The sequence below is a fragment of the Anguilla rostrata genome, chromosome 18 (assembly GCF_018555375.3).
Source record: "Anguilla rostrata isolate EN2019 chromosome 18, ASM1855537v3, whole genome shotgun sequence".
Taxonomy (NCBI): domain Eukaryota; kingdom Metazoa; phylum Chordata; class Actinopteri; order Anguilliformes; family Anguillidae; genus Anguilla; species Anguilla rostrata.
The window spans coordinates 18332905-18360459 of NC_057950.1; the positions used below are offsets into that span (position 1 = coordinate 18332905).

The 27555-nt window shown below is 45.7% G+C and overlaps 1 protein-coding gene across 2 annotated transcripts; it reads right to left on the reverse strand.

Moving 5' to 3' along the window:
- Positions 1 to 6077: 6077 nt before the first annotated feature.
- Positions 6078 to 21055, reverse strand: LOC135244771 (SERTA domain-containing protein 2-like). Of its 2 annotated transcripts, none has more exons than XM_064317321.1 (2): positions 20614 to 21055; positions 6078 to 10698 (listed from the first exon to the last, which is right to left on the reverse strand). In XM_064317321.1, exon 2 carries the CDS (start codon positions 10692 to 10694, stop codon positions 9615 to 9617), a length of 1080 nt encoding a protein of 359 aa, XP_064173391.1. In that variant the 5' UTR covers positions 10695 to 10698; positions 20614 to 21055; the 3' UTR covers positions 6078 to 9614. The 2 variants fall into 2 exon arrangements, with proteins under 2 accessions (XP_064173391.1, XP_064173392.1); XM_064317322.1 differs by lacking the exon at positions 20614 to 21055 and adding an exon at positions 20187 to 20554.
- Positions 21056 to 27555: the final 6500 nt, after the last annotated feature.

The window sequence follows — 27555 nt, forward strand, 5'->3', positions numbered from 1 at the left end:
GTTGCTAGGTGTTTGTGTGAATTGTATTTCTTCGCTCGCATATTTGATTATGTTTGGATGAAAGCAATAATAGCTGAGGGGCGTCTGACCAACAGTAAAGAATTGTGGGAAGTGTTGGACTCTGAAACACCATCTGCCGTAGTTGACTGAGTAGTCACAGAGTGGTGATTAAGATCTTTGTCAGAGTAGCACCAACCTTTATTTTTGCTTCTTGGATGCGAGTATCGCTGCAGGTAGGCTGCAAACTCACGCCGGTTATTTTTAAATATTCATGTGCCAATTGAAGAAGGCTTCGGTTCCGGTACGCCAGCGCGTGCTTCACACCCATATTGAACACCCTGCATAGCGCTGACGTTGAATGTTTAAAACCCACGATCAGCCAACAAGCAGTATATTAAAGTGTTACACAGTGTAGCAGATGAACCCGCTGCCAGACTTAATCTGCGCTGTGCCAATGTGGACCGGGGCCAGGAGGCCTCGGGCGTATGCTTACTTGCTTATAATGTTACCCAGTAAACTCACCGGTGATTGCGTAATCGTCAGTGCAGCGGCGCCCGTAATTTAGCAGCTGTATCGGGAAATTGCTTGCCGAACTGACTGCACACACTGCAGTGGTGGGACACGTCTGCATTTTCAGTTCTAACAGAAAAGCCTTCATTAAAAGGCGTCTTGTAGGTATGTGCACAGACAGGCTGCTGCTTCCAAACGAAACTACAGACATATCCGGGACGCTCTGCAACTCGGTCAGCTGATTTGTTACCGTTTTATATTTGGTTTATGCCTGCCCTCTTCTGCACACAAGTAGCATTGCACCCTAGTGGCACCCTGTCGGCAAGACCATCCCATCGTGTGTGGGCCGGATTGAACGGCTTTTACAATGCAACATGAAGTTTGAGCATATTCCTGAAGCCTCACGGGAAAGGTAAAATCCATCAATCAATACTGTGCCGCCAACATCTGTAGAAGGACCACAGCTAAGGAAACGTACTGTATACTGTACTGTGATGCCCTCACAAACAAGCTGGGATATTCCCTGTGCTACAGGCCACACAGTACTCCAGGATAACTAGCATTAGCGTGAGTGGTTGCTACATCTCTCCCAGACAACAGGAATGGTAGTCTGTGCACATCCGGTTCGTTACAGGAGGAACTAATACAAAAGTAACCTGAGGAAATCTTGTCAACACAAACCTGTACTGATGGTGTCCTGCTGCTTCACAATCATGGTCACAGTCAGCGAGTAGCACTGTCCAGGCTGGACTTGAGTCACAAGTCATAATTTACCAGAATAGAATGTCAAAGCATCCTTAACCAGGCTCTAAGATCATTATGAACTTAACTCCTGCCATCAGCCTCCAGTATTGTGTTTCTGGCTAGCTAACAAATGGCATACATTGTATCTATAATGTTTTTTAATAGTGCTTGTGAAATATGGACTTCTGAAATATGGCAAATCTGACAAAAGCATGAAATGTGTCACAACAAGTCTTGCTTTCAGATCTTGTAAAGTCATGTTTGATTAGCATGGTTTTGTCTTCTGGTGTTAAAACTGGCGATACTGTAAGTCCCTAAGTTGCTTGCTTTTAAAAATGAAACGGTAACAGTTTCAGTAACGCATGAGTTCTCACTGGACTAAAGCATTTAAGTCCACGTTCATCCCACTAGTAAAAAGAAAAAAAAAGAAAAGAGTAGAGATTAATCCTACTGTTGAAGTTGATACAATGGTAGTCAGAAATTGGGACAGCTCTCAAATGATATGACAAAAAGCAAAACAATTTTTTACTTTTTAAAATAATTTTTACTGCAATTTTTATAGTTTTTTTGCAGTTAAAAAAACTGAAAATGAAATCATATATCCACAATTTAATTTCTGGATCTATTTTTAAATTTTTATTTTTAAACAATAGCTCAGTGCGTGTACTTTTGTCCGCCCTTAAGTGTGGTCATGCATGCAAATTTAATGAGCGTTATTTAACAGAAGCACAGTGTAATTAGGCTAATGCTGCTGTTGCTACAGTGTCCTTCCTGTGCGTGGAGTTTCCATTCTCTTCAGCTGTTCAGGCGAAGCACTGTGCAGGTGGGCCCAGGACTGGCGCCATTCGCGCTCCACGGTCTGAGCTGGGCCAGCTGGACAGACCGCAGCTCAATGACAGCCTGAGCAGCCAAACTCACTCCAATGGCTCACTGTGACCCCTCCTCTTTCACATGACTCCTTCCTGCTCTGGCTCCCCCTTGTGGACAAAATATGTGATCTTCCGAGCCCCGGTTTCTCCACAGGACCTGTTATATGTTCAACTTCATTGGCATGCACACAATATTCTGAATAATGATTTTTATCCTACTTATGGTCATATTTCAAATGAACATTAATGTGAGCATCCTGAAGTGTGATGACCACTGATATTCTTCTGTCCATGTTTATCAGTGTCCAAAATAAGCCCCACAGGAGCTGCATGAATTAATTGTCCATGAAATTTTGAAATAAGAGATGCTTTCTTTTGCGCAACCTTATGTGGCATTTTCATTTTTACGCATTTTCACAAAACAGCTTATTGCCAAAACTCATTCTCATAAATACCCTAAATAATTTTCTCAGCAGCGTTTTTTAAAGACAGCTGTCGCTGAGCTTTCTTCTGTCCAGAAGTCACACCATGTCTTTAGTAACTGAACCAGGACCCACATATGTGGGCACAAACCACACGCATCACACTCTGTGTGGCCATGTGTGGGAATTCCTGGCTCAAATTCAGGGCATGTATTTGTGCATGCGGACCAGCTGTCCTTTAGCATCAGGGCACATGCATTACATGTTCTTCTTGAGGCATGTCTGTAGGTGTAGCCCCTGAGGACAGAAGAAGGTATCTGCTTGATTTTCAGTGGCAGTGAGTACACAATTCCAAAAAATTTATCTGCACCTCTGAGGAATAATTTGAATGAGTCACATATCAGGACTTTAGCATTGTGGGAGATTTTGAATATTGTCTGTGGCAATCTGCTCAATGTCTCCATATCTAGATTGGCAGTGCAGCTTTTAATGATTAACTGCAGCTGACCTTTAGCACTGGCCTAATCTAACTGTACTCTATGTGCTTTTGCTAGAGAGTTTTAAGGCTGCTGTTTTCAAACGTGGCTTTTGTGCATTATTTGAACACTCCGGATCTTTATAGTTTTACGGTGGTGATGACACGGCTCCTGTCCTACGTGTTTACTAAATATACTTTCAATCACTTCAGCTTTTCTGATTCTGCTGTCTGCACATCATGTGTATCTTCACATGGCTGCAAACATTAGCCACTGATCATGCACAGTGCAAATAATGCTGAAACATTTAATTGATGTTTAATGTGTGTGTGTGTGTGTGTATGTGTGTATGTGTGTGTGTGTGTGTGTTGTGTGTGTGTGTGTGTGTGTGTGTGTGTGTTTGTGTGTGTGTGTGTGTGTGTGTGTTGTGTGTGTGTGTGTGTGTGTGTGTTTGTGTGTGTGTGTGTGTGTGTGTTTGTGTGTGTGTGTTGTGTGTGTGTGTGTTGTGTGTGTGTGTGTGTGTGTGTGTGTGTGTGTGTGTGTATGTGTGTGTGTGTGTGTGTGTTTGTGTGTGTGTGTGAATGTGTTTTCCTTTCAGTGCACTGCTGTTATTGTAAGAGAGCAGAAACAGGGAGAGACCTCGTGCTGCTGTGTACTGTGGGGAAGAGCTCACGGAGTCACGTGAGGACGAGTCCTCAGCCTGGGCTGTCGTTCCGCATTCCAGCCAGCGGGAGCAGCAGAGAGGCATTCTGGGTGTTATGTAAAAGTGTGGCCAGCTGCATGACAATCCTGAGGAGGGAAGAGGGTGGTGGTGGTGGTGGAGGTGGGGCAGCTGTGGGGAGGCAGGGCTTCAGGCAATAGTGGGGAGGCACTGCCTCCCTTACCAAACCCAGAGGAACAGGGTCATTCCAATAGCTGACACACAGAGTAAACCTGACAGGAACAGAAATGTTCTGCTGTCCTCCCACTTCTCCTGTCAACCAATGAAATTGCAGCTATTCGCTGTCATGCTTCTGCTCTGAAGGCCATCGAGCCTCATCGAAAATCAACCAATCCCTTCACGTGGCCTTTCACCAATGGAGTCTGACTTAGCTTTAGCATCAGTCGGTAATACAACACGCCTGCTGCTAGGTAGGATGCATTCTTTTATGGAAACGTGGCAGTATAACAGTTTTGGCTCAATGTTGTGTTCACTGACACAAAATTTTTCATTAATACCAAAAGGGAGACAAAGACAATTTACAAAAACAGTGACTGAAAACAGTGCCATTGAGCAGTTATAAACTGTCACTATTTTATAAAAAAACAGATGGCCAAAAAGCCTACATTATAGACTGGATTACATGGAATACACTCTATTTACAAATCCCTTTTGCAGTTGTTGCCTTGAGTCAGTTCAGTATGTGATAACTGGTGTGTGTGTGTACAATCTCATTGCGTGACGCTTAAAAACAATTAAGTGCAGTCATCTCTGGAGAGTCAGCATTAAGTTCAGCCGTCAAAGAGAGCAGAGGAGGAAGCCTCATGTTGCACGGAGACAGTCTCTGGTGCCTGTGCTCCAGCCCCACGCGCTCCAGCCCCACACTCCACACACACCCCAACCCCATGCTCCACACGCACCCCAGCCCCACGCTCCACACGCGCTCCTGCTCCACACTCCACGCGCACTCCAGCCCCACGCTCCACACACACCCCAACCCCACGCTCCACAAAGTGCTCCTGCTCCACACTCCACACGCGCTCCAGCCCCACGCTCCACACACACCCCAGCCCCACGCTCCACACGCGCCCCAGCCCCACGCTCCACACGCGCTCCTGCTCCACGCTCCACACGCGCTCCAGCCCACCTCCACACACCCCAACCCACGCTCACACACCCAGCCCTGCTCCACACGCGCTCCAGCCCCACGCTCCACACACACCCCAGCCCCATGCTCCACACGCGCTCCAGCCCCACGCTCCACACACACCCCAACCCATGCTCCACACGCGCTCCAGCCCCACGCTCCACACACACCCCAGCCCCACACTCCACACACACCCCAACCCCATGCTCCACACACACCCCAGCCCAGGCTCCACACACGCTTCAGCCCCATGCTCCACACACACCCCAGCCCCACACTCCACACACACCCCAACCCCATGCTCCACACACACCCCAGCCCCAGGCTCCACACACGCTTCAGCCCCATGCTCCACACACACCCCAGCCCCACGCTCCACACGCGCTCCAGCCCCACGCTCCACACACACGCTCCAGCCCCACGCTCCACACGCGCTCCAGCCCCACGCTCCACACACGCTCCAGCCCCAGGCTCCACACACGCTCCAGCCCCATGCTCCACACACACCCCAGCCCCACGCTCCACACGCGCTCCAGCCCCACGCTCCACACACACGCTCCAGCCCCACGCTCCACACGCGCTCCAGCCCCACGCTCCACACACGCTCCAGCCCCAGGCTCCACACGCTCCAGCCCCACGCTCCACACACGCTCCAGCCCCACGCTCCACACACGCTCCAGCCCCACACTCCACACACGCTCCAGCCCCACGCTCCACACACGCTCCAGCCCCACGCTCCACACACGCTCCAGCCCCAGGCTCCACACACGCTCCAGCCCCTGAAAATAGATGCCAGCTTACGGCAGGGTGAGTCATGGGAGAAAACTGCGGCAACTGTTGATACAGGACAAGAGGGGGCGGGGCTTATGGGGACACCGGAGAAAAATGCGGTACAGGATGACTACCGAGCTGGGCCAAGATTCAATCAACATTTCTGTACAGCAGTGGCTCACAGTGAAAGCATCTTTTTTCTTCTCCGCAAATAGTGTGACTTCCTTCATGAGCACGTTTGTAAAGCAATATATAATATATGATATACTGTACATACATGTTTCATGTGTACATGCAACATTGAAGTACATGACTGTATTTGACCATGGTCAAGCTTTAGCCAATGTTTAAGATTAAGTACATAGGTGTTCATAGGTCACAATAATGACTTGTGAAAATGAAATATTTCTCATTAAAAAAATTAAAAAACACAAGCAATATTCTTTATATAGTTTATTGTATAATATAAAACTACAAAAGTAAGACTGTTTCAAATTCATATACACCTGACCATTGTAATAGATGCTATAGTCCATAAGTCGATGCAAATACAGTAGTCAGTGTTTATGCTTGTCTCCGCCCCCACTGACAAATATATTGATAATATTGCATAGAAAAAGGCACAGCTCCAGGATGTATGTAACATACAGCCTGCTTTTTGAATGGAAGAGCATCCCCACACACACCGCTCCCAAACCCAAATCCAAACCTCAGCCTATACCGAAATCCGCATGCGGTCACACTCCCAACCCCAACCAATGTCCCAACCCCCACCCCCCTTTTTACTGCATATTAAAATTTTGCTGCCTAGTCCACAGGGAACAGCAGAAATGATTGTTCAAACTGAAGGTACAGGAGAAACACACTGCACTCGTCTTCTCTTAGACATTTCAGCACGGTTTGGCATCAGTGGCTGACAACGCCGTTTCACAGGTCAAGCTCAGGTTCAGAGACTTCATTCTCCAACGTTTGTGAGAACAAAGTTGCATATGTTGCATTGTGTCTTGCTTATCCAGTCTTTCTCCAGGGACACAAAACTGACGCATATATACCAAAATGAGACACCGTTGTCACCACCTGATTGGGTTTACAGAGTGTTAAACCAGGAACTGGTACAGATACCTCACCAATTCAAAAAAACAAACAAAAATGCATTAACATAAACATGGCTTTCACCCAAATTCCATAGATACTGTAATACACATTCCTAAAAGAAAAGAACATTCCTACCATACATTCTGTACACATTACAATACAGATGTTAGCTTCACATGGAAAATAAATATATTTACACAGGAAATGAATAAATAAACTGAACAATCACTTCAAAACCAAAATATTTTAAACCATTAAACTTATTAATTACATATAAATTAATAATAGTATTGTGTGTTCTGCACTCCCCCGGTCACTGTTTAACCACTTCCCCACAGACTCAGTCAGCGGGATGTATTCCTAATTCCCAGTAGCATTCCTCTCATGGCTGATTCCACCTTTCACAAACAGAAATGGCTGCACTGGGAAACCAGGCTGTCAGGGCTGTGAATCAGCAGTTATTGTGAGGACTGCCCCTCCCTCTCCAGGCTTCAGAAATCTCAAGACAGACAGCAAGATCCCATTGGTATAAACATGTAGGTGACATCACTCAGGTGGGCATATTGGTCAGGCCCACACCTGCTGGACTGTCATATGATTGGTTAAATCCAAGGCAATGGCAGGACAATGATTTTTGCGCAAATTCTAGTTTAAGTTCTTGCATCTCTTTTGGGTACCGGAAACCCATACATGCCTGGGTTCCACTCATTATTGTAATCTCTTTGTTTTTCATTCACTTGACACTCTGCTTCAAGTAAAGCAAGAACATGAGTCACAGAAATAAAGGCTGTCCCAGAATATCCCGTCACTATACGCAATATGCATTTTGCATATGGAATGCTGGATACCACTGTTGACGAACAAGGTACAGGATTTACGTTTTTTTTTTGTTTCAATACAGGAATAAAGCAAAAATGGCTCCATAAGTTGGCAACAAGCGAGCACTCACAGCTAGCCTCCATGACTGACGCATCACCTGACGTGTTTTAAGTGGTTTGTTGCAGATACCTGCATACTATCCGATGTGCTATATAGCCTGTGTGTATATATATATATATATATATATATATATATATATATATATATATATATAAAGCAAAATATTTGTTTAACTCACAAGCTGCTGTCACCATGTTCCACGGATCTCCCAGGCAATGTAATCTCATGGTCTCCTCGCACGGCCGATAACACCCCCGCCCCCCGCTCGTTCACTCCGGCACGCCCGCTCCCTCAGGCCGGCAGCGGTGGGGCCTCCCCCCCCCCCCAAAGGCCCGTTTGTGCCTAAAGGCCGTTGTGCGCTGAGCGCGCGCCGACAGGAAAAAAGAACGCCGTGCTTCGCCCCTGCCCGTGCTAACGCGGCGAAGCATTAAGAAACAAAACAATAAATTAATGAGGAAGTTACTCATGCAGAACCCAGCTCGTGTTCCGCCGCGACCAGGCCGCCACCCAACCGGCAAAGCGCGCTCGCGTACCGTTACAAAGCCATGCGCGGGGTATTACAGCACGCTCGCCAGCAGGGGCATGGACCCGACAGCACGCACAACATGATGCACAGCAGAAGTGAAGGAACACAGTTTGCTGCATTTAAGGGTTGGGAAAGTGAGAAATTATGGAGCTTGAGACACAGAGTGTGTGTGTGTGTGTGTGTGTGTTCTGTGAAACAGCATGCCACCTCTTCACTGAAGAGTCGCAGATAATTCAGCTTGCTTAGTTATCTTGTAGACTGACGTTCTCATCAGCATTTATTAGGTCAGAGAACTAATCAATAATAAATGTTATGATACTAATTATAGTTAGCCTTCAAATACTTCAAACTGAAATATCATTAAAAACCAGCCAATTATACTCAGTAAAACGCACGTTTCATTGAAAAGTAAACCTAAAATTAATTTCTGGTGATGAGAGTAGTCTTTTTTTCTCATCGGTACCATCACATTAAATGACTGAGGAATATAGAGACTAAGGAAGACGATTGCTCAGAAGCGTAAACATACAGAATTATGTTCATCAATACTTTGAAAATCTGATTTGGATGAATTCCCTCTCGCGCTGAATTCATACAGCTTTACAAAGGCAGTAAGTAAAGCTTTTCATGGATTTCCTGGACACATCCTACAGTCATAATTCAGGTGACTTTGTATAAAAGTACAACATATTCTTGTCAATTTTTGGGTCAGCTAAACAGTCGTATCAAAGTATGTGCTTTTCATCAATGTTAGGAAACAACATTCTCAATTCAGAGATTTGGTAGAAAAATACAATTCCATGTGTACAGCAGTTTGAAATGGACAGTCAGAATAATACAACCAGTACTAATAGACTGCTTAATCAAGAGCAACAGGAAACTACAACAACCACAGCAACAACAAAATAATAATATTAAAATAATAATAATAACAACAATAATAATAATAATAATACTTCTCACAAATGTTTCTGACAATGACAGTAAATGAGAGGACAGTTGAAACAGAGACACATGCGACTTTACTTTGTACACGCTTTGTGCTTCATTAAAGTTCATCTTGCTTTTTCTGAGAGGGTAACCAAGTCTTTAAAAGGTTATTGCATTTTTCATTTTTCAGTGATATTTAAAAAAAACACCTACAACAAAAAAAACTGACTGAAATAAAAAAAAGCGCTGCAAGTTAAAAGTGGTTATGTGACTAGTGACAGATGAAAGGCACTCAAATTAGCTAGAAGCCAAGTGTTCATCTTTTTGTTTTTGGAAAGCGAAGGACAATGCATGCACAGTATTGTGTAGTAGTATCAGTTAATTATTTCAACTGTTTTTAGAAAACTGTACAAAAACACACAGATGAAATAAAATGTTCTCTTTTTTTCTGTCTTGAAAGTTTTTGTTGTTTTTAAAATTGTGAATCAAGAACCAACAAGAACCTCCATGATGTGGTCCAGTTCAGTGAGGTCCATTTTAAAGGGCTGGGCAGGGGGGGCGGAGGTGGGGGTACCCCCATAGGGGGACAGGGTCTTGAAGAGGTCGTCCGACATCACCATGGGGGCCATTTTGGAAGCAGTGACCCCCGCCGTGGTGGTGGTGCAGGGGTCAAAGTCATACATGGAGGTGTCAATGTCCGCGAACAGGATGTCGTCCAAGGCCAGATCTGTGAGGAATCCCGAAGAGGAGGAGGGGCTAATGTCCAGGCCGCTGGGGGGCAGGGAGTCCATCAGTCTCGACTCTGCCTTGGTGGCCACACCCGCGCGGCCCTCCAGCTGCGAGACCAGCCCCTCGAACTTTTGGCTGCAGGTCTTGCTGCAGTCCTTAGAGTCGGACCCGGCCAGGAGCGGGTGGGGCGCCACGGTGACGGAGGAGGTAGTAGTCGTAGCGTGTTCCGCGGCCGGTGGACCCAGCCCCCCAGTGTCGTCCAGAGCCGTGGAGGCGGGGGGCAGTCTGGACAGGCCGTGATGAAGGAGGGGATGGGCCAGGGCGGTGTGGGGGGGCGGGGAAGTGCAAAAAGAGGCGGCGTCGTCCTCCAGGAGGGAGGCGGGGGTGAGGCAGGAATCCGGAGGGGCGGAGACGGGCAGGGCGGGGAGGGGCGGAGGTTGGGGCAGGGCCTGAGGGGAAGGAGACGTGGGCGTGGCCGCCGTCGCCGCCGCGGACAGGGCGCCGAAGGCGGGCTGGGCCTCGCGGAAGCCCTCGTCGGCGGGGTCGTCGGGCGGGGCGGAGGGCGGGAACAGGATGGGGCGCGGCCCGCCCTCCCAGCGCAGCTCCTCCTGGATGCGGCGGAGCATGTTGTTGATGAGCACGCGGCGGGCCAGGCTGGGCTCCGGCGGCGGCCGCTGGCTGTACAGCTTCATCAGGGAGATGTTGAAGATGGTCTGGCGCTGCAGCGTGTACGACACCTTGGACGGCCCGTCCGCGGCCCCGCCCGACGCCAGCGCTTTGCCTTCCAGCCCGTCCTCATCCTCTTCCAGTTTCCGCTTCGCCCCTTTACCCAACATAAATCTGCAGCAGGGACACAGGACACTGTTAATCACTGCAGATAAAATCAGCCATTATACTGCGTATGACATATAATAACCTGTAACTGCTTATGACGCTTTGAAGAGGAGGTATTTGGAATGTTTTTTTCAAAATTTTAAGTTCATGTTCTAGAACTTTCAGTTACAAGTACTGACTGTTACATCAGCATTAGAATGTTCAGTCAAGAACATTCTAATCACACATTTTAAATCTTACACTTTAAGGGTTATTTCTTTATGACTGATTGAAGGAAAGGATTAAATTATGCACATTCACATGCTGATGTGCTACGCTAAGCAAAAGCTGAGACATCAAAACACTTTTCAACAGTTTGCCTGTTGACATCGGTAGCATTCTACTTAAATTTAAAATGGAACAAAAAGTATTGTTAAAATGGCACATTCAGATTTTTGAATGTCTGGGGCCCCAAAACGGCTCTCACAGTCTGTGTGGCATTTAATGTGTTAATTCTGAGTAACCTGCTATGCAGCACCCGAGCTGGCAGTCCGACTGGATTCTGGTGACTCAACTTTTCCTGTACAAATAGTCATGTGCTGAGAGATCCATACGAACGAAGACACAAGGACAATTAGTGTGCGTGCAAACGTGACACGCACTCCACTCACACACCCTTAGAACAGGCCTCTGTCAGCGAAGGGACCTGCCTACACAAACCCAGACTACTTTCAGTCACCCCAGCAACAACCTCAGGCTGGTAGGGAGATGATCGTGGTCGCTGACAGGGCCCAAATTCAGAGATTCACAGACTCCCTGAATCACCTCAGCCAATCCGAGCAAACCGGAAAAAGAACCTTCACTTCTGTTGCGTGACACACGGAACACTTTTCAGGGTTTTTCCTGCATTGAGATGTCTTGGGTGATTCGCTTAAGTGTTTTTTCAAGCCACCTAAGCCACCTATAGGAGAAGCAGCGCAAAAATTCCATTTAAAAAACAGAAAACACCCGGAACAATTAAGAAAACTCTGTGCATTTATTGGTGCAATTTGGTCGTGAATGATACTGCACTTCAAGTTTTTAAAGTTTACGCGCAACCTTAGACAGGATAAATTAGCTTCAGTAGAATCTGGTTCATTATGACCAGTCGATCGCCAAGGTCATGTGGGTAAATTGAGTGTCATTTTAAAAATGCATCAGTCAATATTAAAATTCTTCTTGTTTTCATCCCTCTTCCCTACAGCTTCTAATACACGTCTCGACAGGTACATTTGATTGGCATGAAATGTGGCCAATCTGCCACTGTTGAGAACTTTGTTACATTACGCTAGCCCATTCATGATGTAGACATGATTGCGCACTCAAGATTTCATGGTATAGTCACGTAAATCTTGCATATTATGTGATAGTAACACAATAACTTTGCAAATGCATTTAAACACAATAAACCTAGCCCATTTTAGGCATTGACATTTGTCAATGGCCTATGCTCCCTAGAGGAGCAAGGGCTTAAGAGATTTTAGGCAGGGAATTTCGCTATGATGGTAAAGCTTAGCTTATCTTGCTTCCTTTTGTTTTGTCTGGTAGTCTAATGTCACTGCAGGGGACAACCTACTCTAACCTAGCAACGAGGAACGGTTTACATATAACATGTCCTACAGATATGAATATTAATGAGCACAGGATACATGCCCACCCTGTCCTTGTCTGCTGAACAGGTCAAGATAATCTAACCGTTTTTATTCAAATGTAATGGTTATATTGGCTACAGCGTTTAAAACATGAAAGAAATATTAAAAGCACAACCAGTTGTCACTTCTGGGAATACAGCCACAATCTGAATCCAGTTTCCCTGACCTGCAATAAAGATGGGCCACTGAATGGGTCATGAGCAGACACAATCTAGAAGGCAACAATAAACAGAGCATGGCCAACTGTCACTGGAGAAAACTGGAAACTTAAAAGATCAGCAGCTTCTAACTGTGGCCTGAAAGGGAGGCAGGACACTCCCTCCTTATGACTCTTCCCACAAGCATTCCCATGATGCACGGCGAAGGCGCCGCAGCGGTTTCTGAGCCTAATCCAGACTGACGGGCCGTACGCGCTGGGCTCTCACCCAGCCTGCACTGCGCCCACTCCTCCAGGAAGAGCAAGCGCCCGGGCCAGTCACCTCGTCGCCTGTTACCGTGACGAACAACGTCAGCTGGGAAAAAAGGGCAGATTTTAAACAATTAAAGAGGAGGCTTTTTTTGGACTGTTTTTTCAAAATTCTAAGTGAGTGCTCTAGAACTCTGCTGTCAATTACCAGTACTGATTGCTACATCAGCATTAGAAAGTTCAGATAAGAACACTCTAATCTCATATTTGTGATCTCACACCTTGAAGAGTTAAATACTGTTCCTGCTCTGTGTTTAGCAGCAGCTACAAAGGTAGAGTCAATTTATACAGAGCCAAAACTACTGGAAAAGCCGCAGAATGTGTGACAGAGGTCTCCTAGCAGAATTGCATATCTTCTTTGGACAGGACACTGGCACAGTTCAGTCTGAGAGAGACGGGGACAATTATAAACAGAGAGATAGAGATAGATACAGAGACAGTTGTAGTTTATGCTCAATATAATGTGTTTACATAAAGCTTTGGCAACACATATCAAAATATGTGAGGACTCAATTATGAAGAATTATGGGAGGAAGGAAGAGAGGGAGAGGGATTTTCAGTGGAGTGAGGAGGCAGCTGTACGAGTCGTAGTGACTCACGGCAAAGACCTGCAGGAGCGACTTGAAAAACACCACCATAGCCCCGCCCCTCTTCACAACTCCCACTCCCCCGCTTCTGGACTCTCTACTCTGGACACTCCAGCTCATTTGCCATGCGCAGTCCCTTTGCTGCAATGTGATTGGCTGACAGCACTTAAAGGCTGTGGAGGTGGGAGGTGGGAGGGGGGAGGGGAAGGGAGGGCCTGTTCAGGCTGGCTGTGGCTGAGAGAGGGCCCGACGCTCGCCTGCTCCACTTCCTGACTGACACCTGACACCCAGTGTGACTGCCAGGCACGTGCGTTAGGCTCCGCCCCCTAATAACTCTGAGTGGCATTTCAGACCATCTCCAGTCAGGCACTGCTTCCTTTACTCCCACACTTAATAGTGGGTGATCATGCACACGCACACTCGCGCGCACACACTTAAGCAATGGAAATCAGTGTGCTAATGTCTTTGGCCCTGAAAGGGTTGATGCAGCAGAACACTTAAAATTAGGGCCAATACAGGAAAAACATTTCTCTATTACATGTGCGGGACTTTCCCCACCAAAACTCCTGAAGCTGGCACAATTGCTTCGAAGAACAAAAAGTTTTTTAAAAAACTTGGCAAACCCCTATTCTAGATTACAATGTAGGCTGAAAGCTACGCTACTCATTTCCTGCCAACTGTTACCTGAAACACAGCAACCGGTAACAAGGTGAAGTTTTCAAAAATAAAAAAAAGATCAGCAACCCAACAAAGAAACAACAAACTTCCACTGAAAGACGGCTCTCAGTAGCTTGTCACACATACAGGTGGAATCTGAAACAGGGACCCAGAACTACAAACACAGGTCCAGTTTGTGTTTCCATTAGACCTCCATGCACAGTAGTGCTCCACTCTGCACCAACCAGGAGAGAAGCATCACATTTCTTCACAAGATGGCAGACAATCTGCCGGTACGTAAAGCACAGATATAAGGCACAGATAAGAGACGTGTGGTCTCAGGATTGTGACTACATAAGGTACGCTTTCTCCGAGGTTAAAATATGTGCTTGTTTCTTGCTTTAGGGCTGGGCTATATTATGTTATGATGAAGAAATTGCTGCCTACAGCTCTCATCTGATTGGGTGTGCCTGCAATTTTGTTAATGGACTGAAGTAACATAAATCCATGTGTGCTTCTAGATCTTCTCGACAGAAAAATCTGCAGAAGAGTAGGCAGAATCAAAACTGTAGCCTACCTGGTTCTACTTTAGATTTCCCAATTTCCAGCTGTGCCATAAAGAGGCTAATAGCTAGGACAAAGTTGAGGATTTCTAGGATTAAGCAAAACTGTTTAAGAAAACAGATATGCCCAGCAGGATATTTACACAAATTTATAAGACAGGTAGGCAAAAAACACGGGCACAGAAGCTGGAGTTTGCAGTGATACTATGATCCTGTAATGGGATATCTTTGTCTACATGCCTCCCCTCCCCCTTCTCTCTTCGCTGTGCTATTTCAGGTCCTAAGGGCAAATGCATGCGCGCACACACCCACACACGCACATGCACGTGAACCACACTCACATACACCACACGTACCACACACACGCACGTACACCACGCACGCACATGTGCACCACACTCACATACACCACACGTACCACACACACACACACGTGCACCACACACACACATTCACCACACACACCACACACATGCACATACACCACGCACACACCCACACACACAAGTACACCACACATGCACCACACACACACACGCACGTACACCACGCACACACCCACACACGTGCACCACACACACACAAGTACACCACACACGCACCACACACACACACACATGTACACCACACACATACCCACACACACACACGTGCACCACACACACACGCACACCACACGCACCACACACACGCACGTGCACCACACACACATACACCACATGCACCACACACACACTACACACACGCACGTACACCACACACACACACAAGTACACCACACATGCACACACACACACACACGCATGTACACACCCACACACATGTGCACCACACACACATGCACGTACACCACACACGCATACACACACACACAAACATAAAAACAAACACACAGCCATCAGTTTTCTGAACCCTTCTGCACACTGTATTCACAGAACAGTCCAAACCCACCTGCCCTGCTTTCCACTCAACATGAACCCAGCACAAGCCCTACTGGTGGACCCAGGCCACCACAGAATGGCCAGGTGAAGCAAAGCAGGTCAATACAGCAGGACAGAGTGTCCCATGGAGACAGGCAAGTGCTAATGTTAAGAGTGAACACTTCACACCTTTCACACCAACACACCAAATGTACTGGAAGAATTAAATTCACCGACCACAGCCACACTGTTCACCATTACATTTTGCCTCATCCCATCCTCGGCAGCTGGTGCTAGCAGGCATCATTACCTGTAAGCAGCAAGCATTCTGAATCTCCAGAGAGCATCACGGACAGTCGCTAACAACAGGCGGCAGATGTCAACAGCTAGCCTATGTGGGATGCTAGGCAACCCGTCGACGGACACACCGTCAGCCTGCAACACACTCGCACATTGGACTGCGCAGAGCTGGAGACGTGGAATAAATTAACATCTGCCTTTGTCAGTGACTTTAAAATGTTCACTTGCATTTGACTGGGTTCTACAAAAGTAAACAGGCTTGAGGACAAGCGGGGTTCGGGTGAAGCTGAGGACAAATGCTGACGTAGCACTTGTTTGGCAGGCTGATGAAGGCTGCATTTCCTCACAGCGACCGATTCACGCAGGTGAGTAGGCACGGCTTTAGAATTCCAGGTGGCTTGGGAAGAAAAAATAAAGAAAGAAAGAAATGTTTCCCTTCTGCTCTGCACTGTTCTATGAAAGACAGAAGATAGACCACATTATAGCCTACCCAGAGCAAGTGGTTTAGAGTACTTACAAAAAAGTCTTTCCTCAAGTGCTTAAAAAAGCGTAGACCCTCCATTATTTTGGAAAGGGACTATTAAGGGCGAAAAATTGTGGGTGAACTTCACATACTCAGAGGGAATTCAGGTCACTCTGAAAATCGGACAACCTCAACAACACAGACGCACTGGTTACTTAGTGTTAAACTCAAAACTGCAAAAAGTCATGGCTGCAATTTATACCTATTCCAGTATTTTGGAAGTTATTTGTGAAATACGCATTACACGAGCACATTCATTTTGAAAATACTGAGTTCCAAGTTCCAAGTCTGCTGTGGACAACTGGATTTAGGAGATGGGCTTAATCAGACTGTGTGACATCACAATGTTATTTTTAAAATGTATCATCACAAACTGTGCCCACACCACTCTCCTCCAGTTAGTATAACACGACAATGGGACTGATATAACGAGTGAGGTAATGCCTTACTATTAATGCATTAAAGTAGCATTGTGTACAATAGTGCAGTTTTCAGCAGCGATGTGTTTCTTCGTATTACTGACCTCCAGCTTCAAGAGATGAGGGTTACATTCATTCTTAAAAACTGAGATGTGCCCAAGCAGCTTTCAAGTAAGATTTGCAGTGCTCATGTTTGAGGATGACAGATTCTAAAATGCAAATAAACTATGGGTTTTGCAAAGGTTTTGAGTTTACATACTGACAACGGACCCTTCATTTTTCCCATGCAATGATGCCGTATGGGGGAGGAGGTGGGTAGGATGATTCCAAGGGCCTGACAGAAAGGGACTCTCAAAGAATTGTGCTGAGCAGGGACAGGGTGGCCTGGGATGGTGGGGCCCCAACGTAAGATCTTTTCATGGGTCCCAAAATCCCTGGCGCTGCCCCTGATCCCATGGCCCCAACAACCGCTAGTCAATACATACATATTATTTGGAAATGTATGATTAGTTACTAGCAAGCTGGAAAAATAAATAGGCTACTTAAAATAATAATAATAATTTATACGAGGCATATATTGTTGTTGACTAAAACAATCATATGCCATTGAAAAGGGGGAAAAACACAGGACAGGAACTTGAAGTCAGAGAGAACGTGGATCTGTGGCAGAATGGATACATTTGTTTTCAGGCAACATAAAAGCACATTAAAGTACTGCCTGTCCTTGGAATGGGCTCTACCATGCTCAAATGGTATGCAGAAACCAAATGATGGATGTGACTGACAAAACAACAGTGCAATAGGCCTACATTTTGATATCCAACACATGTAGAACAAGTTTGAACAGGGAATGCGATTTCTCCAATGAGAGAGGACTGTGTCTTGCGAGGGAGATCCAGGAGAGAGGACTGTGCGTTGTGAGTGAGATCCAGGAGAGAGGACTGTGTCTTGTGAGGGAGCAGTTCATTTGTTTATTATAAAGTTACGCATTAATATGTAATATCTTTTGTCACCATTGCAGTAGCAGTTCAGCCAGTCTGTAATAAAAATTTCAGTGGTCCCTCCCCTCCTGCACAGATTTCTCAGTCCGTGAATGCGTCTTTGAATAATTTTGTTTCTTTCTAATTTCGTTTCTGGCGGTTATGGCCTTCATACACAATGCAAATCCCGTAATAATGATAGTTTTAGCATGTCTTAATAAAACCTCTGATATATACAACTGATTAACTGGAAGGCCTATTTTGAGTCATTCTTTTTATAGGCCATATAGTAGCTAGATTTTAGGCTTATCAGTTAATCGCCGATGATCGATTAAAAGAATTGCATGAAATTTGCATCCTTACGCAGAGGTGGTTAGGTGAAAGATAACACAGATGATTCTCCTCCAAGAGACAACAAGGCAAAACTGAAAATGTCCGTAGTGGCTGTGACTACATCAGAACTGCCTTTTAGGACCTCTAGCAAGCAAATGCTAGACATTACAACACTCAATCAGTCCATCAGCACATCGGTCACGAGGAGGAGGAGAGCACCTTCTTCAGAGCCACTTCTCACAGTCTTAGCCGTAGACTGTCTGTATTAAAGCCCAACCTGAAATAAACTGTCGGCAGGAGCTGTCCTGCTGTGACATAATTTCATGGCACCAAAGATCCTCTACATTGACAAGATACTAAACACACTCCACAGTGAAAACGCTGTCAAAGATCGGAAACGAATTAAGACCACTCCCAGAGTTCCACCATCCTGAAGACTTCTGAGGCCTTCATAACAGTCACCTGCATTCATTCAACTTCAAAAACTACTAAATTCTACACTTAAGCATTCAGATGAAACATAATTATAAGAACACAATAAGCTCCTGGACCAGGGTAGCCTACTCTAACCCAGTGAGTTTGTCAGGTCACACCTTGCTGCAAGAACATCAGAAACAATAATCAAAACGTTCTATGTAAGCCCATTTATTGGAAAAGAGACTGTATTCAAATGTACAGGCCTACTATGAGTTATAAACCAAGCACTGGAAAACAATCAACTCTAACATAGGAGTATTGCCGGGTTGCAAACCCAGCTGCACCTTGAACCCTCTCGGACGTACAAATGTTCTTTGGCCCATGAAATCACCAGCCAACAGCGTCTCACTACTAAATCCTCAGCGTACCCTAACCACAGCTTCAATGAGACACGCCGCACACTCAGTAATCCTAAAGTGGTGCTATACCGTGCTTTCCCTGTATTCCACAGAAGGGCTAACGGTGATCACGATGAAGCGGCTCAATGATGTGACAGATTTAAAAATAGCCTATAAGAGAACTGATTAATTTACATCCATGGTACACGACACAAGCCCAAAGATTGTCTAAGTTTAACTGACAATTGATGCGAAGTATATTTTAGAAATATGCTACATAATAAAAGGACAAATATATAAACATTCATCAGATTACAAAGTGTGGATGAGTTTGCCTATAACACGGACAACAAAATTGAACATCTCAGGACATTTTTGCACTAAATTAAATCACATCGCACTAATGTCATACACATGGTGCATATTCAGAACTGACAATACAATAACCGCAAAATATCAGCCTGGATAAAAATGAATAGCGCTTCCCTTTCAAAACACATCGAAGTACACTAGCTAGGCTAAACAGGATGAATCGCTAAAAAGTATATGACGTTTCTTTTAAACCAACTTCCTGTACTTGGAGCGAGTCACTATACTCAGTAGTCGGTGCCCAAGTTCTTCAAATAATCTGATAAACAGCTCGCTCAGTCAATACCAGCTACTGGTAAACTAATGGGGTCTTTCAACTAAACATTAATTCAATACAAGTCCGAAAGAATAAACAAAACATACGTGGATACAAGCAAATATATACATAAATAAATAATTGGCAGGGTATCTAATTTAAGATTTAATTTAATAAGGTTGTCAACAACGCGAGAAGCGAGTCCCGTTTTATCCTAGTCTTCAACGTCACCGAACTCTTAAAGCGTACGCTTATAACTTTAAAATCGAAAAAGCCTTGGTGCACATACATTTTCATTAAAGAATCAACACCTCCATGCCTTCGAGAGCGACTTCGCTGCATTTGTGATCAAGCTAGATAGCTAATTGTTACATCGACAAATACAAACATTCGGATGTATTCTACTTTACAATAGAAAATAAATCATGCTCCGCATCTGACTTCGTGAGCGTCCAACGGTGTAGCCCTCTAGCTGGCTAGCTTGTTAGCTGAGGGCAAAACTGAAAGAAAATCGCCGAACACCAGCTAAATAGCCATTCCACTAACTGCTATCCATCTAATGCGCCAATTCGAATGCATGTACTTGGCGAAACACTCAAACATAATAACCAACGCATGCAAAATGAGAGAGCATACCATGCTTTCCAGGACGCCGCAGCCAGTACAACGCAAGTTTACTCCGAAATTACGACCAGAAGGTCAACCGCCACTAAAATAGCATGCATAGAGATCGGGACTGACACAGCTCGCTCACTCGCTAGCAACGGTAGCGCGACGTTCGTGCAGCTGAACTTTGGCTACAGACCAGCACGAGCTTGTAATACAGTCTGACCACAAATAATCGAAAAATACTTCTTATAACATTATATTTGCACTTTTATTTATACATGTCATCGTTTACTGGACAGCATTACTATCTCTACCAATGAGATATAAAAAGGCAAACGACATTTAATGTTACAGTAATTCCAGCAACAGTAGTTCGCAAGGTAGCCAAGTTAACTAGATGCGCTATATTTAGACATTTTGTAGGCTACTTCAGATGTCTGAAAGCGGCACTTACCACATTTAGTTCCACCTGAGGTTTTAAGTGAAGCATCGGGATTACTCGTTGGTAAACAGAGCTTGTTTAAAGACTAAACGACTGTGTCCACAATAAACTCCTTCGCTACATCGTTTCCAGAGTCTCCACTCTTCAGGCAATAGTGAAGATCCAGTCACACAATGGCGTTCCGGTGCGGAGAGAGAAATTCCCCACCACTGGTTAGCCTACTAAAAAGCCAAGACAGTGCCGTCAGCTGCGCTAATGCTGTCCCCGAAAAGAATGACGTATAGTGAGGCTTCAGCTGTGCAGTGCGCCGACAACACTGTCTGGCTTCAGTGAGTTCCGCCCCTCACACACACATACACGATTGCCTGCGTCCTTTCTCCTCCCCCTCCTCATTCGCTTTGCTCTACCCTTCCTCCCCCGTGCACCGTGCACACTTAGCAGCTGGGAGAGGGACCAAGCAACCCCAACGATAGCCAGGCTGCTACACATGCCCCTTCTTCAACTCAATAACCAATCAGAGAGGACTGTGGGCTATCCGCTCCCGGTCTCTCATGGTTCATGCATGTGCCCTTATCCTGTGGGAAAATAAATGCTTATTTTTTCGTGCCCTTTGCAAAAGCCCACCTCTGTGCCATACCAGGTCCATGCATGAGTTACGATGGACTACAAGAACTACTGTGTTACCGACAAACAATGTTAAAATCATACCGTCGGTGACAACGGGCGTATCTCCATAACTCGCCTCACCGCGAGGAACTGCCCCGCTGAGAGAACGAGCAACCGCAAATATTTGAAGCATTCAAGTTATTTAACAACTTGAAACCCGTCAACAACTTTACTTACTAGACACATTCGTATTCGCACATAGCAAAATCAATTCAAATATTTTTATGTATTTGTTTCTACATGCTGTTTTTAGGTGGACGTTAAACACAGTAGCCTATAAGGATCTGAAATAGTCCGCTTATAAACAATGTAAAAAGTACCAAAGGGAAAACACGATTAAGAGTTCTCTGCAATAACTGCTCTCTCTTTAAACGGATCCCAAATTCCCGGTTCATTTGTACATTTCTGTGTTTTCTAATCTTTATCAGCAGTCCTGGTGGCAGATTAGCCGCCGTCTCCTTCCTGTCCCTCAGGAGAGCAGTCAGCTTGTTAGCTGGACCGATATAAACAAAGCGGCTATCAGTTTTTCAATATGGAAAAATGCTCACTATAGTGTAACAGAATTCAGATCCATCTGTTAATTTACTTCTTTTTTTCCCCCTAAAATTGGATCTTGTAGCAAGTGCCACTGCCACATCTGGTCTGTGAAAGATGGCCAGTTGACCATGCCACATTGTGGACTATCCCTACACCCAGGATTACCTGGATCTCTTCAACAGAACTATATTAAATTGACTTTATAGGATTGAGCCATTTCAGATTGAAACAGAATGACTGACTAGCCACTAATTAACTCACTTTACTTAATTACAAGGAGCAGTTGATCTACCATCTGACAATCAATACATAAAGCATCTAGCATATTTGGATGTGGGGGAAAAAATGATGCACCTGTATGCACTGTCCCCAAAGCAACAGTGAATTTACCAGAATAATTTACCTGAGATAGCACAGGAAGCACGCAATTCAAATAGTCTGTTACCATAAGAAATGTATCTGGATATACATACTGTATTTCACCCTCTATGTAGAAAACTGGTCGGACAGGTACGTATTTTGTGAGCACAGCAATTGAATAATATTGACTGAGGCACACAGACAGAGAACATACTGATTTGACCTCTTCATCTGGTGGACTGATACAGTGAGGCAGGCACAAGAGAGTACAAAGCTTCTCACAGTGCACTCCAGTCTCTAATATCAGAAATGTCATTTATTTTAGTGAACCAAAACATTTTTTTGACAAGCCAATAAAAACCAATATCAATAGCTCTGCTGACAGGAATCAAATCATGTTTGGACAAAAGAGCTTATAACAAGACAGGGTAGTGCAACACACTTCTGGGGCTGGTTTTTAAGTTAGCATGGTTCCTCTCTGATAAATTCTAAACGGATGTCACAAATACAGACCGACAGCAGTTCAGTCTGTCCTGTCAGCCATCTTGACAGCCATCCAGCAGGAAGATGATCATACAGCAAAGGAGAGGGCAGCATGTGCAGGTGTTTATTTCACTGCTCTCTCTCGCTACTTTGCTGTTAAAAGGCTCTTCTCAGGGCCCCCGGCAGGGCATGAGTCCAGGTGCATGATGGGAAGTGTGTTTGCATACACCACTGGGCCCCATTCATAGAATTTATGTTGGTGGCTAACTCTGGCCTACACTCACTGGACTGGAGAATAACTGACCGAATGACAAGACTAGTATGCTGCACCATAATCAATGAGCAGATGTAATCTCGACTCAGTTTCTGAAGCTGGCTCTTGAAGAGGACACCTGTTGTGCCTCAATGTTGGTCAGTCTGCCCAACTTCCATTTGGTGTACTGTCAACATGAATGCACCAGCAGTGCATCAGCTCTGTTCATCCTTCTTCAAAAGTCAATTCAGGAAATTCAATTAAATTCAGTTCATGAATTGGAAAATCTCCATATAACATTTTGAGCATTTTTCAATTTAGGAAGTCAGTTTCAATTCATTTCCTGACCTGAAATGGAATTTGGTCCAACCCTGATTGGCAGGGGTCCAGAAAATTTGAAGCTGCACTAGTGTTGTGATTTTTCATTTTTTATTATGGTTCCAATTAAGGCCACATATGCCTAACTGGGGGAACTAAGAAAGCACTTGCATATGTTAAATATTCGATTTGGATTTTGCATCCAACTACTTGAGATTTCTGATTGTCATGCATACCATTGCCTGATGCTGCTGTGTGGTGAGCTATGAGTCAGTCTTTAAGAAATGGATGAAAATTGTGGCAGCTGCTTGTTCTGGACAGCTGAAGAACACAAACAACATGCTCTTGCCAGCCCTTTCACATATCCATACCCTTCTCTTCATAGTGCATATGCCAAGAGCTTCCATGACAGCAAGGGCTGTAAAAGGTAGTCTATACTGTGTCTTATAGTATAGTAGCCTATAGAATTGTTTCTGTTGTCTTGTGTTTGCTGTGCTTAGAAGGCTTCCAATACCCCTTTCTGCAGAAACCAGAACAATTTGACTCCTGCGTTATTTCTGTGATCATGGCACAAGGGCCTGGATTCAATCAACATTTGTCCTTACCAAATGCAAAGACATAAATATAACTGCATGGTCTGCAGGTTCATTTTGGTGTTTGCCGAAATTGCCTCATCTGAAAACCCAAATCTGCACACATTGGATTGACAACTCTTACTAGACCCAAGTGCAAAAACACAGCCTGAGCGAAGATCTGCCGTTGTGGCGTTCCCAAACGGGACAAGGTCCATTATGTTGCGGTTTGTCCCAGAACCACCTCTCTGGGTCCACCATTCAGCATTCAAGCTGACCCCTCTCCAGAGATACTGGAGGGGGCCTCAACATCCAACAGCTCCCCAGCCTAGCGCTGCCCCAACCTGAACAAGTCCCAGCACGCCACGCAGAGAGACAAAGTAACACAATATCTACATGACTGCACCAATTGAACTATGCACCGCGACAGACAACGGACACCTAATCTGAAAATCTCATCTGCTAGGATTTCTTCTACCCCTGTGGGGGAGCTATTAAAATTTCATGAGAAACACGGCAGAGGTGGAGCTCCCTCACAGTGCGATCGTCCTCGGCGCCGCACACACAATGCGAACCGAGCCCTGGCGTCGCTGCGCTGAAGAGGCCGTGAGCGCCACGACAAGCCGCTCCGCTCGCCGTGCCCTCCTTAAATAATGGACGACGGCGACAGAAGGTGCGTGGTCAGGTCTGCCGTTGAGTGTCTGCCGCGAGAGCGTGAGAAAGGCCGGGCCGTATGCTCACCTATTTTCAGTCTGGCATGCGCTAAAGATGGCAGAAGGCTCCACCGCCAGCCCTCTCTCATGTTTCAGGAGCCCGGAGCAATGCGCGCTAACAGGTGAGACCAGGCACACAGCGCCCGTTTCCCTCAAATCCTGAAACTCGAGCGTAAACAAAGAATTAACAGTCTGCGGGGCTACTTTATTTCCACCAAAAGATTACGGAGTTACAAATGCGCTGCGCGTAGTCGCACACAGTGACACATTATGCCTTTTGTGCGCTTTTATTGGAGCAAGTGCAGTTTTCTTTGGCGGTTTCCCCCTCTCGCCATTTGTTTTCTTAACAAAACAGCTACTGTAAGGGGAGGTGGTTCTAAATAAAGAATTCCAGTCAAAAACAGGAAACGACTCCCTGAGTAATGAGAGCGAGACCGAGCAGCACTGGCTCCTGGACTGAACCCACAACAGCTTTCTGTTCTGTACCAGAGTCGCCACCACAGCCACAGAGAGGCACACCATGCTACCCACCGCCCCCTCACTATTACACCCCGGATCCTCTCACCAGGCTCGTCCTCTCCGCAGACAGGGGTCAAGTTTAGCCAAAAAATGAAACAAACCCCCCTCGCCTGAGGAGCGAGAGGGGTCAAAAAAGGATAAGCGATTCCTTTAGACTTTTACTCCTGAAAAAGGTCACTGATTAGACTGATTCATTGTGAAAGTGGAAAGGGTCATGGATTTGGGAAATGCAAACTGCCTATCTTAGATTTCAAGTAATTAAGGACTTTGTCGCATGGCTTTTGCGTAGCGCGGAAAGGCAAAGCTCCCTGCTCTCGCCCCTATTAAAACCACACCGTCACGCTGACAAAGGGGTGGCCTGATTATAGTGCACTTAATTACATGCCCTTTCAGCGCAGGAACAACGCTCCAGCCTGTCGTAGCAGCTGAAGTCCCAGCCTCTCAGCTCCCGCCGTCTCCACGGCACGCCCCGCTCCCTCCTTATTTAGCTGGGCCCATTAGCGCTGCAGCCCCACAACAGCAACCGCTCGAGCTCTCGCGCTCCCTGCGTCAAAACGGGCATCTGATTGTAAACCTCAGCCAGAGGCCCTGTACGGGTGCTCAGTAGTCAAGCGGCTGAAATCTGATTTCATTGAGCCTTTTATTTATTCATTAACCCTGTGGTGTTTTCAAATTAATTAATAGGCCACCTGGTGGAGTTAGAGCAGAATGTGAAGATGCCCTATCAGCGGGGGAGGCAATCCCACCATTACCCATGCCCCGCCCCCAAACTGAAGCACCTGTAAAATGGAGGCATCATTGTGGATCAGATCATGCCCTGTGTTGCCCGTACCTCTCACTGGCTTTGTGACGGCATTAGCAGGGTTTAGAAATGACAAACAGCTCAACACTGAGAAAGCAAACCTGAGGCCTGTTGCGCCAGCTCACAGCCTGACTTCAGTCCTGAAGTGTCTGCGGCCGTAGGGGTCAGGACTGCTGTCACCGGCACTGAACAAGCTTCCAGTGGAGAGTAGTCCAACCAAGACACATGAGCATACACAACCTCCTGTGCTTCTCTCTGGGGACAGCTGTCCCTGTAACACCAGGACATGCTGTTAGAGAAACACATGAAACACAAAAACCCATGCACTGTCCTGTCTGCACTTTACCACCTCTCTTATCTGAGGGTCTGGTAAAGAGAGCATCCCAATATTGTCATGAAAGACATTGTCCATCACAAGCACACAAACAGTGAGACAGACAGATATAGACAGACAGGCAGACAGTGAGACGGGCACATACAGACCAACAGACTGTGATACTGAGAGGTATAGACAGACAGATACAGACAGACAGGCGGACTGTGAGACGAGCACATATAGGCCAACAGACTGTGAGACTGACAGATATAGACAGACAGAGACAGTGAGACAAAACAGATAGACATACGGACAGAAAGTGAGACAGACAGATAGAGGCAGACAGGCAGAAACAGGGACAGCCACAGACACAGAAAAAGGCCCAGAGACAGACACTCCAGGCCAGCTCGGCCTGACTCAACCTCTCTCGGCGACTGGAAACAATTTGGAGAGGGGGCAGGGCAGGGCTGGGCAGAATAGGATAGGGAGGGGAGGGTTCTCTTCCCCTGCCTTAATCCTCCACAGGACAGAGCTCAGGACATCCCAGCATGGAGATTAGGAGAAGCGTTTTAACGTAGAATTAAAGATGGAGGTGATACCCCCATTGCTAATGCGGCCTCCACAGGGCAGGGAGCTGTCTCTGAGGCAGCGGGCCATTGCTCCCAGACCATCGCTCCCGTTGCCGGTTGCCAAATATCTGAGAGTTTCACAAGGGGCTGGTGCCTGGTCTGCCCTGCACAGCCTCACTTTTCTGTATTCACGTTGTCATGGTTATCACACAGAACACACAAAAATGTGTCGCCAAGTTTGAACCAGTTTGATCTGGACCACTCCCAAACCCACCCACCTCCATAAAAACGACATAAATAAACTCCAGTGCTGGACTGTTTTCATACACTCGCTCTAAAGGCAGCTGTCCATCCATCTCTGTGTTGTTCCTTTTTAATTAATTTGTCTTGGTGCAAGCAACTTTAAATACAGCAAACACATGCTTTGACCAAGAGAGAATTTCAAGAGACACAAAAAAGTGCAGAGGAAAAAGGTTTCACGTGAAGGATACAGGTCACTGAACCAACTTTCTTTGAATTCTATACTGCTTTAGTACAAAAGAACTCAGGAAGGAGAAGTCCAATTAATTGATTATAATCATTTAATGTGATGTAATCCCTTAGTGTAAGGTCAGAGGTGCACAACAAGGGCTGATCAATTTCAGGGTTTTGTGCCAACTCTAAATTATTTAATTAGCTCAATCATACTTGATCTGCCATTTGTATAAGCACCAGCTACAGCTGCAGGCTGCAACCGTATCCCAAACATTTTACTGTATTAAAGTACAGGAGTGAACCAGTACAGTTGATAGAGAAAACCAAATCTAAGATAATTGGTTGGAACAAGAACTATCACAGGACCAAAGT